A 17,333-nucleotide genomic window follows, 5' to 3' on the forward strand; every position below is an offset into this window, starting at 1 on the left:
GAGAAAGGAATCTGTAGGAATAGGAAAATATGTTAATGAGAACCTGTGCATTCTTATTCGTGTATAAGGTCTGTCAAAAAATAAATCAACAGACTATTGATCAATAGATATTCAAAACAATGCAGTAATATTTCATGGGATTCTTTCCATGCATTTAAGTCAATCAGACTTAAAGGACATCTTTCACGAAGAGTATTAATACCCAAAATGTTAAAATCAATCGTGTCATAATATTAATAAAATTTTGGACAGAGGTAGTAAGGAAAACAAGTTGTACATTTTTCTCTGCAACAGTGCACCCACATATTTTTTGCTTCATGAAAATAAAAACAAGTGTATATAATCCAAATAACATACAGATTGAAAAAGTTGTATGTAAATTAGGATTTTTTATTTTGTTGTTAAAAAACTTGGTCATATTTTCACTGTAAGAAGGAAAAATAAATTTTTGCGACTCCTATGTTTCTATCTGTAATTGAAGTGAAAGTGTAAATCGGTTTCAATTTCATTGTAATAATTGAACCAAAGTTTCCAGTTAACCAAGGTTAAGATTAATCTTTATTAAATTCTTTCTGTTTTGGCCTATATTAGTTAGGAAAAAACAAGGGTTATCTAGTGTTTTGAGCAATGGGAAGACTTTTCTAAACTTACAATAAAACTTGAATTTAATGTATGAAAAGTAAAGAAGCATTAAAATTCCTAAAAGGAGTTCGTGCATATTATAATATTATTATTTAATAAATTGCCAGAAATATAAAATGCTGTAGTAGATCTTATTGGCAAAATTTTTAGTTTCATAAAAAAATAGAATTACCTCTTGAAAAATATTTTCTGTTGCTCTCTCTAATCATTCAAAAAAAAGATACTTCATTGAAATCTTGTAGATAATATAAAAAGAATTTTGATTTCTTGTTATGTAACATATTGTTATACAGCTATAATAACAATTGGCTTGTAATACATGTAGGTGTTTAATTCATATCTCCTCTCTTAATAAATAGTAATATTTGTCCTAGTTAGGAGGATTCAGAGGATAACATGAATACAATAGCTGTTAATATTTTGTTGTTTTACTTCACATACACATATCATATGTTTTATTTGTGATTAAGTTATTTTGGTAGTGCCTATCTGCTCTCCAAATTTTTTCAAAAAGTTGAACTATTTTACTGTTTGTCCTCAGGTAACATCTAGTACAAATGTGTACAATTCATCGCAAGTCGGAGGTTATGCCTCGGCAGGTTCAGGAGGTTATACGACATCTGTTAATAGTGCTGCAACAACCCCGTCGGTAAATGCGTATCCGAATACAAATTCATATAGTGGTGCGCATCAGACGACAGGGGCATCGTATCCTTATGCCACTTATCCTACAGCAGGGTCAACAGGAGGTTATCAAAGTGCAGGACAAGCTTACCCTCCACAGTCGGCTGTTTCAGCAGTATATGGCACCACATATCCATATCATAATAGTTATAACTCTACTAACCCGCCTGTTGTATCGACACAACAGAGTCATAAAATAAGCGGTGCTACGCTTAGCTCAAACTCATCAAAGGACTCTCAGGTAACAATACTGTTAAGTAATGATTAAATTACTCTTATTAGATTCCAATGTAACAGTGTTCCATTGCTACATAAAGTTGAAGACGGTTCTTAAAATATTTTTTCTTAGGTTTGGTGTAATTTTCAATTATATTTATTTGGCTTTTTATACTTAATTTCTATTTTTCTTATGACAGTCACTAGTAGTTATATATACTGAGCTTGGCTTGAATTGATGAAACAAATTCCTGTTAGCCGTAAGAGAAAATTTACTGATCTTCAGTCTAAGTGGAATTTTGTATTTTGAATTAAAGCACGTGTTTTCATTTTGTTCTCGGTCATTGCCTTTTTGATCGGTTATAAGATAAGGAATACAATGTTTTTGTCCAAGTGGAATTTTTTATTTTGAATTAAAGTGTATTTTTTTTTTAGTTGATCTCAATCATTGCCTAAGGAATATTAACAGCTTTTGAATGTAAAAGTTATTGACAATGTGTAATCTGTTTATGATTTGTTATAATGTGATTTTTTTTTTAATTGAATTATTAATTTTGCATGTGCTGTAGAGAACAAAATGTATCCAGAGTTGCAGATGTGCTTGTGGCTCAGGACGCAAATGTAAAAGTTATTGATAATGTGTAATTTGTTTATGGTTTGTTATATCTGATGATTCTTTTAATTGAAGTAGTAATTTTGCATTTACTATAGAGACAAAATTTACCCAGTTACACATGTATTTGTGACACAGGACACAAATCCAGAGTTTGCACTGGCTTGGAGCGTGTGCCTTCTACTAATACACTTCAAATGTTGCACCGTATTAAGACACAACTTCGCTACTAAGTTGCCCTGATATGTAGTGCTGTAAACTAGCATGTTAGGTAAAACAGAATTACTCCTAAAGCTACTTAAGTCGATTGGGATTTTTTTTTCCATATGAATCATTTAGTCTTTTTGCCTGTGCTAATGCTTGCATTTTATAAAATTGTGATTAAGCTATTTTCTTCTGCTAAAATTTTGATGATTTGATAAAATGGTGTTCCTTACGAAAGATTTCCATGTCAAATTACTCTCTTTTAATTAAATCATTCATAAGATTGTCTTTAAGAATCTGATAATTTACCCACAGTAGCCTACATATATATTTAATGTTTAAAATTGCAATTTAGATTTTTTAATGTTCATACTCCTTATATTTATTCATTTTTTCATGCGGTCTACATTTTTACCTTATTTCAGACTTTGTTTCATAATGACCCTCATTATGCGATACAGGTTTCCAAATGTTATAATACAGCTATAGAAAAAACTGCATTATATAATATATCACATTAGTATAAGATGTAATAATGTTTAATGGTAGTACATTAAATAAAAAAAATATTACAAAATAATTTAGAAGCTGCTATGGAAAATTATTTACAGGGTGCAGATAAGCAATTATTTTTTTTTGTTTATTAGTATTATTTAAAAATTCATCAACAGAAAAATATTGTTCCTGTAAAAGAAATTTGTAGAGTTCTAATCCTCGAAATCTTAGCTTAAGAGAAAGAAAACTTGGCATGAAAAAATATACCATTTTAACTTTCTCTTTCTTATTGCTTGCATATTTAAGTTTGAATTTCTTTCTTTGAGGTAATTATTTTCTAATGAATTTGATTAAAAGATAGGTTCTTCAGGTATTTTTTCAAAAATATATTCTCAGATAAAAGGTTTTTTCCTGGATTTAACTCATTGCAATGGGACAAATAAAAATGTTAACGTACTATATCAATTTCATATATATTCTTTTCTAATGGAAAATATTCTTCAATAGCAGTCTCTGTTGCATATTTTTAAGAATAAAGTTTTGTTGAATAGTTAGTACACAAGAACTTAACAGAATCTAAAGGGAGAGATTTTTAATGAACTTTTAATTGCTGTAAGAGTATTAATTATTTATGTGCTCAAAAAAATATTTCAAATAAGCTTATCTTTATCCTCTAATGAACATTGAAAGATCACATATCTGTAAAATCAAGTAATTATAATGAGATGTGTTTAATGTATGGTGGTTACTCACATACAGTTTTAGTACTGTCATATTCTATTCAGAAATTTTCTTTTGTTTACAAAAAAATCATTATAAGTAATTAAGATGTTTATCAAGATTCTATATATAACATTGTTTCCCAGAAAATGTTACTAAAGTTAACAAATTTATTTCTTTACAAAAGAATAAAACAAACACACCCACATGCACAAAGATAGTTTTATTTCAATCAAATTTTTTTACAACTTCAAAAGACAAGTAGCGGTATTAGATTTCATAGCATTAGCAAGTTTTCACTTGCATTAATTTCTGTTCAATTTTTTAATACAAAGTATATTATATAGGGTGTCTGGGCTAAAGTTATCTGAAAGAAATTGCCTATATTTAGAAAACCCGTCACAAACTCTTTATGTAGGCTCAATCGACGGGAAATATCTTGAAGATTTGTTCTGTATACTATGAAGGACAGTGGAATATGCATGTGCAGGCAAGCTGATTTGCAATATAATTGTCTGTTGAGATGCAGGCCCTTAATAACAGCAGAGTTTCATTAGTTACGCATGTTCAACACAGCATGTACAAACTGAATGGAATATCAATCCTATATCTAAGTCTTTTTGTCAGTGAGATACAACTTCAAGCGAGACCGTGAGCTTAGTTTCACAAATTGGAAATCATCCAAAAGTTTCAGTTAATGATGAGACTGTGGATTGTGTATGCAGTGTGCTCACTACCAGTCCTGGAAAATCAATTTGGCTGGCTAATTATTTACTGCAAATTCTTTGTTCCATTATTTACAATATTGTTCATAAGTGGCCCCATTTGTGAGCATACAAGTTACAAGTCATTGCATTAACCGAATGTTTGTCAACTATAATATCAGTTTGTTGCAGAGGTAATACATCGTGTCGAAAACAATCCTAATTATCTTGATACTTTGTTATTAAACGAGGCAATTTTTCATATGTGTGTGAAAGGTCAACTGATGATGTTGAATTTGGCTGTTGAAGTTGTTGGAATAATAATGTGCCACAGCTGCCCCTAAACACCTGGCAAGAGTTAGATTATTGTCTAAATATTTGTCAGGCTACAAGAGATGCACATTGAACTTAATAACCTACATTAAAACTTTGAATGTTTGTTTATTAAAAAAAAAATTATTAAAAGTTATTAAATTATATTAATCGGTTCTGTTAATAAAAGCTGTTACTTTTGGATACCTTTAGCCTGAACACTATTTATATTAAAAAATTACGCATTTCAAGAAGTAAACAAATTTTTGTTTTCTTATTTTGGAAAGCAAACAGCTTCTTTGGAAAAATATTTCTGTAAGAATAACTTAAGACATACTTTAATTTTGAACTATTCCTGTAATTTTTCAGTCTAAAAAGATTACTTTTTTCCTATTACGCTTCATTCTTTTATTTTAGTATGAGGCCGTGCCTGCATCAAATTCAATGACTGTTGCGGTGTCATCTATCGCTCCAGTGACCACAGCAAGTGCTACACCTTCATTAGGTCTTTCTGGTTCAAGCCAAATGGCAGGAGCAGCAGCATCTTCGACTAAAGTAGCTTCAATACCTGCAGGTAAATTCATTTAAGCAGGTTCATTATATTTTCATCGCATATTAATTTCTTTGAAGCGTTTAAGAATATGTAACAATAGCCAGCCCGTTTCATGTGCATCATGTTAATTTGGAAATACTTTTGTTTACAGTTAGTAAAAGCGGAGTTGTACCAAATATTCCTGCTGGTGTGCCTCCTATACTGGGTACACAGTATATTATGAGTCAAACCGGTGGTCTTCAGTATTATCAACAACCAGTTTTTAGTTATGAGGATGCAGCAATACAAGTCATTCAACAAAGACTACCACCGCATGTAGTTAATGTAAGTTTCATATTAATTAATTGATCGATACAGACGTTTGATTTCTAATAATTGTTTTCAAAAAGTCAACGATCTAGTGAATTTATTAAAACAACTTTTGCTACAGAATAAGATATAAATTATTATTAATATTATACATAAAATTGAACTGACAAGCAACTGTATTAAAAATATATTATACTATATTTTTATTTTTTAACTTGTTTAAATTTATTATTTAATGGAGTAGCCATTAAAGTAAACATGTAGTAAAACTTTTGAAGAGAACATAACAATTTTAGTGGGATAATTTTACTCTTGTGAAAAGTAAAAAAATCTGTTGTTTTTTGGCTTCTTAAACTAGAGTCTAATCTGACTTGTTACTTTTGCCCTTTCTTCACTTTTTAAGTAGTAGAATAGAAAAATAGAATACTCCAGATCTGTGGCATTTGTCCATAGTATTTTGTTTACTTGCTGGTTCATGTAACTTATCATAATCAACTCTGTATGAGCAGTAAACATATAAAATGTTAACTTATAATGTATAATCATTTTATGTTATATAAATTTATTGTGTTAGAATTAAGAGTTTTAATCTGAGGTTAAGACTAGCCAGGTAAATACAGGATGCTTCTTATTAGAATATTACTACCGATTATGTTTTTCAGGAATTGTTCTTGCAAGAGATTACAGACTTAATTAATAAAGATCAATGATTTGAATTCAATCAATGATCTCAATTAATTTTGGAAATTAAACTGAGTAATCAATAACTATCAGAAAATGCTAATTTGCTATTAAATATTGTCTGCAAAAGATTAATTTACTGAGAATAGCTAGCTGTGTATCATCTGCTGTTTCTTTTAAACCTCCTAAACTGCCTAAGTGAGAAAAAACTTTTAATAATTACTTTCTCTGAAACTCATTGTCTATGATACCAACCGCTTCCTTGCTAGAAATCATTATTTTCACAAAAATTAAGAAAGAGTACTTTAATTGACAAGTTAGTGATTTAATTGTTAACCTTAATCAACTTGTTTAACTTCACATTTCTTTTATTTTAGTATGAGGCCCATGCCTGCATCAAATTCAATGACTGTAAAGAAAAGTAATATTGATTTCATTAAGGGTGATTGTATAATTACTGATTTCTTATGAAACTGATATGGTGTGTAACAGTTGTTCATTGTTAGCGTTGCTTGTTGACTATGTAGCATATGGAATCGAAAAGATATATAATCCAACAAAGTTAACCTCCTGTAGTAACTGGATGCGCACTTGTGAGAGAAGATGGGAGTGTACTATATGTAGTGGAGAGACTACTTTGTAACTATGTTGTATAGCTGACTGCACTTAGTGTTTAAAAATACATTAAGGTTGAGGAAGCAATTCTTGACATAAATTATCTATATTATTTCTTAAATTAAAGTATATTTTTCAAAATTATTTGAAATATTTTTCAGTTGTTGAAAACTTTTGTTGAATATGGGTTTCAAGTGGAAAATAACAGATGATTATAACAGACAACTTTTAATAAAAATTATGAAATATATGATTTAAATGTGTACCATCCATTAAAAAAAAAAAAAATACATGAGTATTTTTTTTTTTTAATGGATGGGCAGAGAAGGAAGGGCACTTTTTTTTCTGGTGGATTGGTATATTCATTTCACACACATGAAAAGCAAAGCCTGGACTGATTGCGCTACTACAGTGGCTATAAAAAAATATTAATAAAGAAAAGAGACTAATAATCGTTCACGCAGGCAATGAGACTGGTGGTTATTCCTAATGCGCTTTTAATTTTTAAATCATTCATCAAATTTATAAACACCAAAAATGATGAAAAATGGGTGGGAAATCTATTGTTAGCAAATCTTCCAGAACGTTCAGTTTTAGTAATCAATGCTTCTTAACATAATAATAAAAAGTTGTATCCAAATCTAGATTGTAATTGTAGAATGGCAGTTTTGTTAGACTGGTTACAAAAACAAATCATTCCTGGTAATGCGACTATGCTCAATTCTGAATTATATTGACTCGTAGCAGAATTGAACAAAACACTATGAAGAGTTTTCTCAGGATAATATATTTGGAAAATACAGAAAACAGCGTGTTGAAATTGCCACCCTATTATCCAGAGTTAAACACGATCGAATAATTTGGGCAAAAGTAAAGAATGATGTAGCTGCTGTTAATATATGTAATGAAATCTACGTCAAAGAAATGGTTCAACAGAAATTTAATGAACTGTCTGTAGTATATTGGAAGAAATTCTGTGATCACTTGCTGCAATCTGAAATCAGTTACTCTGAATGCGTGTCCATTACAGAGTAATGGACACGCATGCGGAGAAAATAATAACGGACAACTACGTCAAAGATGTAGTTGTGCAGTGAGAGAAATGATACTGCTGAAGACGTTAAAAATTAATATAAACTAATGACTTATCCCAAATAAAAAAGATAAACTATTTAAAATAAATAGTTTAAAATGCCGTTTATTTTTCATTTATTTAAGTTGTCGCTCATTGGCAATGGCTACTTGTACTGCAAATGCTTTGTTTGTTCACATGTCTATCTGCCGTTAGGCACAACACAAGTCACCTCAGGGTGTCGTGGCAGCAGTTTGTGCTCCCTGACTTATCCCTTCAAGGGGCTTTCCCAAGGATATCCCTCCAGCCTCATAGGAACACGCCAACTTCCTCTTCTGGACAGCCAACAGGCCCCTACACTGGAGAGCTATCTTCCCCGGCCCTTCTCTACAAGCTCCAGGCGTGCATTGCACATAACCTTTCCTCTGTCCATGACCCTCTCACATCATCTAGAGTCAAGAGTCACATCATCATCAAGAGTCCTCTATACCATCATCAGTGTGCTCCGACCCTCCCACTCTTGCATGTGGGCGGGCCAAAAACATCCTGAGGCTGTCTCCCTGGCCCTACACTCGACCCTAGACTTCCTGAATTTTTTTAAGTCTTCCCTGTCGGTTAGTCAAGGTTACTCAATATTAGCTGGGCTTTTTCAACAGGTTTTTTTAACATCGGTCAAGGTTATTCAATAATAGCTGGGCCTTTTCAACACATAGCTGCTTCCATGGCCTGCCACCAGCTGCATATCAACTACGCTAGGTTATCTTAGACATGCTCTAAGTATAGTTTTAACAAACCACAAATCCAAAGTAAATATAATCTGCCATTCTCTATGAGTAAAGTGTAAACTCATTTAAATTTGATGTAATAATAAACTTGAACCGTTATATCTAAAGCAATCCATAGTTGTGTCAGGTAATTGAATAGATAAGATTTTGCACATTCTGAATGATGTCCTACTAATCGGAATATAGAGCTACTCTTAATGTTAAATATAAAGCAGTTCACTTTTTTCTGTCTCAACTGTTATATATAATAAATTAATATCGGAAAAATTATTTTAGGGTACTGATTTTCATAGAAAAGAAGATGAATTTGCAGAACAATTTTGTGTTATTTGTACAAATTATTGTTAGTTAAATATTTCATTTTAAGGAAACTATTCAGCGTTGTACGACAGTCAAGTTTACCTACATTCATTATAATCATAATTGAAAATTTTTATAAGTTCATTTGTCAGTGTTAGCACTTTTTTTTTTGTCTTCAGTCATTTGACTGGTTTGATGCAGCTCTCCAAGATTCCCTATCTAGTGCTAGTCGTTTCATTTCAGTATACCCTCTACATCCTACATCCCTAACAATTTGTTTTACATATTCCAAACGTGGCCTGCCTACACAATTTTTTCCTCCTACCTGTCCTTCCAATATCAAAGCGACTATTCCAGGATGCATTAGTATGTGGCCTATAAGTCTGTCTCTTCTTTTAACTATATTTTTCCAAATGCTTCTTTCTTCATCTATTTGCCGCAATACCTCTTCATTTGTCACTTTATCCACCCATCTGATTTTTAACATTCTCAAAAGCTTCTAATCTTTTCTTCATGTGTTAGCACATGTTTTTAGTAATAATTTCCATCCTTGCTGCAAAAAGATGCAATAATAAAGACCTTAACTCTATTATTGCATTTGTTAATCAAATTAAATTTTATTAACAGATTAATAAAAGTATTATATTAATTCAACTGATCATTTTTTTTTTGTCAATAAAATTGTAATTCATAAATAATATATACGAGATTTAAAATATACATTATTTTTACTATTTTAGTAAATAGCAATTGAGATTAAAATTTCCTTAAATTACTAAATGAAGTGCACATTTTGTCCACTTATTCCTACTCTAAATGTAATTCGAAAAGAGTGTTATGGATCCCATGTTTTATATGAACTCTTCTTCATTTTAACCTATAGAATGTATTCCTGAAATACGCCTTGTATGTTTACGGAACACTTGATATAATGATAATGTTGTATATTTTGGGATTTCTCATTTATCCCTTTTCTGCTTTGAGCTCATTCTCTATTTATTTACAATTTTATCTATAAGAAATAAAAGTTGTGTTCCAATTTTTATCTATTTTACAAGAGGAAAGTTATGAGTTTAAAAAACTGTTACAGTTAACAACGGTTTTTAATTAAAGGAGATTTTATGTTGATCTCATAGACTTTTGAAATCAAGAGTCTGGTTTGGATTTAGTATTAATTTTAGTTATTACTTAAAAATAATGTTTCTATTATGAGGTTTAATGGTCAATGGATATTACTGTTTATTTATTATTTTTATTTTAATGCAGCCTGGATATTTTGATATCGGTTTCCAACCTCCCACAAGCTTAGCGACAGGAAGGGATGGTTTGGCAAGTGTAGCTTATTCTGTGCCTGATGTAAGGTTTACTAGGTCTGACAACAACACATCGCCAGTTCCATCAACACTTTCACAACAGGTAATGTTGTAGGCCATATGTTACTATTTGTAATTTAAGAGTTCCTAATATTTTAATGAATTTACTCTAGAATAAAAAGACTTTCAAGTTGTTTTAATTTAATAGATGTTCTGGACAGCTGTTAGAAGTGTATATGGTTTTAAATAATTTAATATCAACTTGATGAATTTTACTTTGCTTAATTTATCAAAACAATTTGATATCATTTTAAAAATAAGCTTACCTTATTATACCAGGAGTGTTAGGAAATAAAATTCCAGAAAAAAAGTTAGGAACATTTTTCTGAAAAAAAAAAAAATTAAATTTTTGAAATGCGTGCTGATTTCTTACAATAGACCTGAGTTTGATTCTTAGCAACAGTAATATTTTTCATTTCATTATCATATTATCTAAAACATTTTATGATATGCTGCAATTAAAAATTTTGCATTAAAATGAAATAATGTTCAGCCGTATCTCTTGTTTCAGAGTGCAACACAAGCTGCACATCAACAGCCAATAATTAATCCTGCGATACCAGCTGCAGCTGCTTATGCGTATTTCTATAGTGGGTTCCCTGCTGGAAACTTCCAATATGGACCGCCAATGTATACACCTGTAAGTTTTGTTTCATTTTTTCTATATTGTTGCATTTCGTGTTTTAGTCAAGGCTCTTCTTGCTTTACATTTGTAATGTACATATATAATTTTTTTTTGTTAACCCTAACATTTTTGATAAAATGACAATGACAAAATGAAAAACTTTTGATATTACGGCTTTGTAAAAAGTTACTTAATTGAAAAATGTTTCTCATTAAACCTTAGTTTTTTCTTTAAGTTAGATAAAAATGGTTTTCCAAGTCGGCAGACCGATGTTGCTTAGCGTAACATTTAACTTATTGTCAGTAATTGTGTGCAAGAGCAAACTTTAAATTGTAAGTTAAGTTTTTTAGTTTTTAGTATCTACATACATATAGAATACATGGAAACCTTTGATACTCCACACTCATAGCTGTTAATTTAAAAAGACGTTAAAAGTACTTGCCTTCATAATTTGAGATATTTGGTTTATTTAAATGTATTAACCGATAGTTTTTTCTCTTTATTTATCTTTTATTTTATTTTGCGTCAGATTAAATTTCTGTGTCTTAATATATTCAAAAAATTGAACTCAACTTTGTAATAGAAGAACAATGCTTATTTGCAATAATTATATATTTATGCCAATACCGTGATCTTTAAATAGAATTGTTAAAAATGGCTATATCTTTCTTTTTTTTAATTGTACTTTGATGACAAAAAAATATGTGAGCATTATTTAAAAAACATTTTATGTGTTGGTGTACTGTAAAACAAAAACAGACAGATGCATATCTGCATACATAGACAAAGATTTTCACAACGTGGCAACATGTGTAGAATGAAAACACGGTTAATTCAACTTGCTTGAACAGTACATTTTAAAAATAACTGCAAATTAAATGAAGAAAAAAACCATTATAAATTATATTTATTCATGTGTTGTATAATGAATAGGTTTTCAGACAAGAATATCTCTTCTAAGAACAGAGTTTGCAGAATTCCTGTTAAGTGAAATGTAACTTATACAGTTCCACATTTGCATCTGAGGTGCAAAGTAAAATTATTAGAAGAATTAAATAATTCAGTTAGTACATTTATGGTATAACTGAGAGATGACTGTAGGCCGATGATCTGGAATCTTGATCATTTTAGTTTTTGAATCCTTTAGGAAATTCATGTCCAAGTATTTTCTCTGTGATTAAAAAAAAAAAGAATTATATTATTTAATTTTATTAAACAATCATATTCAAATGACAGCGAGGTTATATTTGTGTGAGAAGTATATGAGAAATCACTTACGACGGGCAGTTTATGTAGAATGTATTGTTCGTAGTGTCTAATTGGATGTGTTACATGTTGAATTATATTAGCAGTAAAACATATCAGTTCAATATGTTGAGATTTAAAAATAAAGTAGTTCATTAAGTAAGAGAATATAAACTCATGATCTTTGTTTCATAATCACTGCCAGAGTGAATAAATCATAAGTATAAATAAATTAATGCATTTTTAAAGTAATTTTATATTAAAATTATCAATAAAATATTTATGTTACAATTAAACAATAATTACAGTATTAGTAAATTATGATTGTACTTATGTTATGGTATTTAATGCTATAATTTTGTAGCCAGTTTTTTTTTGTGACCATGTAGGATCACTTTAGTCTGTGATCCTATCACTGACTAAAGTCAGTTCTCTTCAAAGTGACTGTTTGAGCCTTGTGGTCCTCCTAGTACTTTTTCATATGTTCCGTTCTCTGTGTCCTTTTTGTTGTTAAAAATGTTCATGTTGAGTGTGAAGAGAGTGATTTTGTCCTTGATTTTTTCAAAGGCAAATTTCCTTTGGTTCCACTCTTATTTTTCTCCATCTGCTTCCTGTCAGTTTTTTTCAAGTCGAGATTGTACTGTACCAGCTGTTTTCAGGAGTCTCAAATCCTGCATCCTCATATGTCCAAAGAATCCTAGTCTCCTCTTACACACAGTAACAGCGGTGGGTTCTAACTCTTTGTACATGCCTTTGTCGGGCACGATCCACCACTGCCCGACTTTCTGGTACTATTTGTTGGTGCAGGTTCTTTCGATTTTCTGGAGCCTGTTGGTCTTTGAATAGTTCGTTCAGGTGGAAGAGTGTTACTGCTGCTTATGTGGCTTCCGGTTTTATAATTGTATTGTAGTGTCTTATGTTTGTGTTTATGGATAGGCATTTTTATTATAGTTTGTTTGTTCTTGTTTGAGCTATTATTTATTATAATAAAAAATGATTGTGGTTTAAATGAGATTATGAGATAATTACTGAAACTACCCAGAATTTGATGAAAGTAAAGATAAAATTTTGTTTAAACATATTTTTTAGACTTGTTTTGGAAAATCCGTTTATAAAAGAATATTTTTGTTTATACTAGTTAAAGCGTAAAACAACATTAACATATAGTTAAGAAAAAATGGCTTGAAGTTTTTTTTATATAATCGATTACTTCAGTATTCAAATTCAATATTTTATTGATCTTTTTAATATAAGATAGATAATACCAAACTTATATAAAGCGGATAAAATAAGTTCTTGATTAATTTTGCGATTTACTGACATCATCAGCTACATTATATATTCATCTCAAATTACATTGCAAACTTCGTAAAATATAATAACATAATCGTGCATTTATTTATTTTATTTAAAATTTAAAATCTTTAATCTTTTTATTTTAAACTTTTATTCAGTTAAATTAAAAATTAAGACAAAATTTAGAAATATGAAAAAATAATTAAAATTAACATTAAAAATTAAACTGTGAAATTTAAATATATAATTATTTAAATTAAAATCAAATATAAATAATTTTAAGTTAAGCAATTATGCATTTTTACCAGAAATTTACCTTTGAAATTGATAATAAAAAAATAAATTATTTAAATGTTAATATTGAAATTAGTAATAAGAATAATCATGTATAACTTCAGTATACAGGAAACCCACATCTAACAAAACTTATACATAGATCTTCAAATCACCCTGGTCACACAAAATTAGTACTAACACAAACATGGTAAATAGAGCAATTAATTATACAAAGTATAATGAAAATAAAAGTAAATTAAACAAAGAAATAGGTATTATAAAACAAATTGCCTTATATAATGGTTATAATAATTCTTTAGTAGATAATATATATAATAAACAATGTCAAAAATAAAAATAATACACATAATAACATTAAACAGCACACAAAAAGATGACAATGTATATTTAAAATCTGTATATACTGATAAAATAGTTGGGCATATTTTTGATAATAAATTTAAAACGCCCGTACTAAACAAATAACCATGTAATAAAACACCTAATAAGTAATAAACATAAAGGCCATAGTGAATAAAAATCAGTAGTTGCTGATAAGTAATTACTGGTCAAGTATAACAAATACTGATAAGTATAATAAGTACTGCCATCTTTGTGAATAAACATTTGCTATTGCTGATCAGTAATTACTGAAAGAAATCAGTAGTTGCGTGTAGTGTACTGAAGTATATTCAGTATTTACTTATGATTCACTCACTTCTCATGGATCTGTGTCAACATGTTCATTACTAAGCTGATCTTGGTACCGCCTTTTAGTCTGTATGAAAAGTCAGTGGATTTTTGTTGCTCAAGTTATTCATATTTGTAATTAGTTCATCCTGCTCGGCCAAAAATGTCTAGCAATAGCAAAAGACATGAGAGTAGTAAAACTCAGTTTGATATAACAAAAGCTGAATGCAGTAGAGCTGCATTTATTAATGCTCTTAAGAAGAATTCAGTTGTATTGAACAGGTCATTAACCTCAAAAGCAGGCCTGGAAAGAAATAAAAACTGAACATGAGAAAAGTATTGGCAAAACAATCTCCTTTGAAAAACTTAAGAGGATCTTAAATAACCTGAAAACTGAAATAAAAAAAAGATTTACAAAAAAGCTACTGGTAACAAAAAGTATTAATATTAAAATATGGGAGAAAGATTGGAAAAATATGAGAACCCAACTATAAATGAAATACCTGGTGCGATTACAGTTGGCATTGTCACAAAACAGCCAAAGCGTGACTGTAGCATTGCACACGAAGAAACATCACTTTCAAATAGCATTTTGGCTGAAAGTACCAACCAACTTTCAGACTCTGCAAGAGCAATCCAGAAAAGAAAATGAAATAGTTTTGAGACAGACGATTCGGCTGCTTTGTCCACTGTTGAATTGCAGCGACTTGTTTTTATCGAACAACTGGCCTTGATAAGAACCCAACAAAAAGAAGCGGACTTGAAACTCGAACAATTGCAGAATGAAATAAAAAACAAGAAACTTAAGCAACAGAAGGAGAAGGAAATATCTCTTTATCAGGATTTCTTGTTCTTAATTAATTTATTAAATAAATGTTTTATTGTAGTCATTTTAGTAAATAAATAAATCATTCCTGTACCACCTTTCTTGTATAAAAAAATAATAATTTAATTTTTTTTACATGAAAATGCCCCCTTAAAAGTATATACGGGCTTCTGTTCACCTCACTAACTGGCATTGTCGAGGTTAGTGAGGTACAGACATACAACCTAACCTGGCCTAAAATTAAATATAAATATTTAATTTTTTATAAATTAAATATGACCTAAATTAAATATTTCCTTGTTTCTTTCTTTATTTTTAGTATTTATTAGGTATTCTTTTATTTTATTAACACATACAATTATACAAAACAAAATGAATGAATACGATTTACAAAATAATGTTACAGTTAAAATTATTTGTCGCAAAATTGCCATCACTTCTTTTCTCTTTGCTTGACCTCTTCGTTGTAGCTCTAATTCTGTCATTTCGATTTCAGCGTTTTCAAACCGGTCTTCATTACCTTCTTCATATTCATTTTCTTGATATCGGCCTTCTTCTGTATTAAATGTATCATTAAGCGTTTTCCCTATATTGTGCAACATGGCACAAGCAACAACAATCTTAGGAATTTTTTCCAATTTAACTTTAATTAGATTGCCTAATATGGGGAATCGCATTTTTATTTGACCGAATATTCTCTCTATGGTGACTTTCTTTAGCATGGATTTTATTAAAAATCATCCTTCTCTAGTCTGTGCTGGACTAAATGGAGTAAGCAGGTAGGGGGCTATCCCATAACCACTATCTGCCAAAAGGCAAATAGCACCATTTACTTCTTTGCAAATATTGCTTCGTCTCCAAATGTGGCTGTCGTGAGTGCTGTCTGGCCATTCTGCTGCAACACTCGTTATTCTCTCTTCTGCATTGCAGGTGAATTGCACATTAAGGCTTGCATAGCCCTTCCTGTTAATGTAGGAATCACCAAATGCTTTTGGTTTTCTAATCTCTACGCGAGTGCAGTCAACTGCTTCGATAGCACTCAGCATTTTAAACAGGTAACTCCATTCTCTCTAGCTTCTGCAACTTCATCCACAGTCCAAAGGAAATGAATCCAATCGTTAGCTTTACAAGTAACTTTCTCAAGAACATCATTAAATATTTTATTAACTGTAGTTCTATGAATACCAAAATCTTTGGCAACACCATCTTGGAATCCTGGATCTGGTAGGTGGTATCTAAGAAATACTTCTATCTTACATCGTGGACTTAACGGCACCACCTCTAGTTTCATTACTTTCTTCTAAGAATAAAGTAGTTAAGTACTGCACCGACTCCTGGTCAAAATGATCCAGTTCCCTGTATCTATCATCGCTTAAATATTTACATTCCCTAAAGTTTTTAGTTTTACGTTCTCTGATAAAAACAGCCATGTTTCACCTTCTGTATAAGTTTTCATTATGGTCTTGGATTACTTAAAAATTATTCAGTAATTACTGATGGTTTTAAACAATTTTAAACTTTTATTCATGTCTTATCCAGTAAGTACTGAAAAAAATCAGTATTGCATGTAGTTTCAGTAGGTACTGAATAAGTAAAAGAATTACTGACTGAAATAATTATATTATTCACTTACACTTCAGTATTCACTGATGAAAAGATCAGTATAAGTAATTACTGATTTTTATTCAATTAACCCAATGATTCATCTGATTTATATAATTTGAGTGGTATTTATACAATAGAATGTAATGATTGTGATGTCACCATATTTATGTAGGAAAAACCACTAGATCATTTAAGGCTAGATTCTTGGAACATTTTAGAAATTATAAAAAAGGTGTAAACTGGGTTTCTCTAATGTATCCGATTAGGAATAAACATACAATATCTGATAGGACAAATTTTAAAATACTAGAAATAAAAAATATATGAATGAATATAAATGGTAAGGGATTAGACATTTTAGAAAGATTATATATATATATATATAAACATGAAAATAGATTTAATATGACAGAATATGTAAACCGATATGTAATATAAAAGCCGGTCAGTATAATGAGGATACAATTCAGCTGAGTAATAGTTGATTATCTA

At 30.1% G+C, this 17,333-nt stretch overlaps 1 protein-coding gene across 3 annotated transcripts in view; it reads left to right on the plus strand.

The window, feature by feature from the left end:
* The window catches only part of LOC142321353 (uncharacterized), a 132,761-nt gene that overhangs the window by 79,850 nt on the left and 35,578 nt on the right, over positions 1–17,333 (plus strand). For all 3 annotated transcript variants that reach the window (XM_075359369.1, XM_075359370.1, XM_075359371.1), the window contains exons 12-16: positions 1,184–1,567; positions 5,008–5,164; positions 5,295–5,467; positions 10,172–10,321; positions 10,790–10,918. In XM_075359369.1, the coding sequence (XP_075215484.1) occupies positions 1,184–1,567; positions 5,008–5,164; positions 5,295–5,467; positions 10,172–10,321; positions 10,790–10,918 (993 nt within the window). The remainder of the gene's footprint in view (positions 1–1,183; positions 1,568–5,007; positions 5,165–5,294; positions 5,468–10,171; positions 10,322–10,789; positions 10,919–17,333) is intronic.

Source organism: Lycorma delicatula, chromosome 3 (assembly GCF_047948215.1).
Source record: "Lycorma delicatula isolate Av1 chromosome 3, ASM4794821v1, whole genome shotgun sequence".
Classification (NCBI taxonomy): Eukaryota; Metazoa; Arthropoda; class Insecta; order Hemiptera; family Fulgoridae; genus Lycorma; species Lycorma delicatula.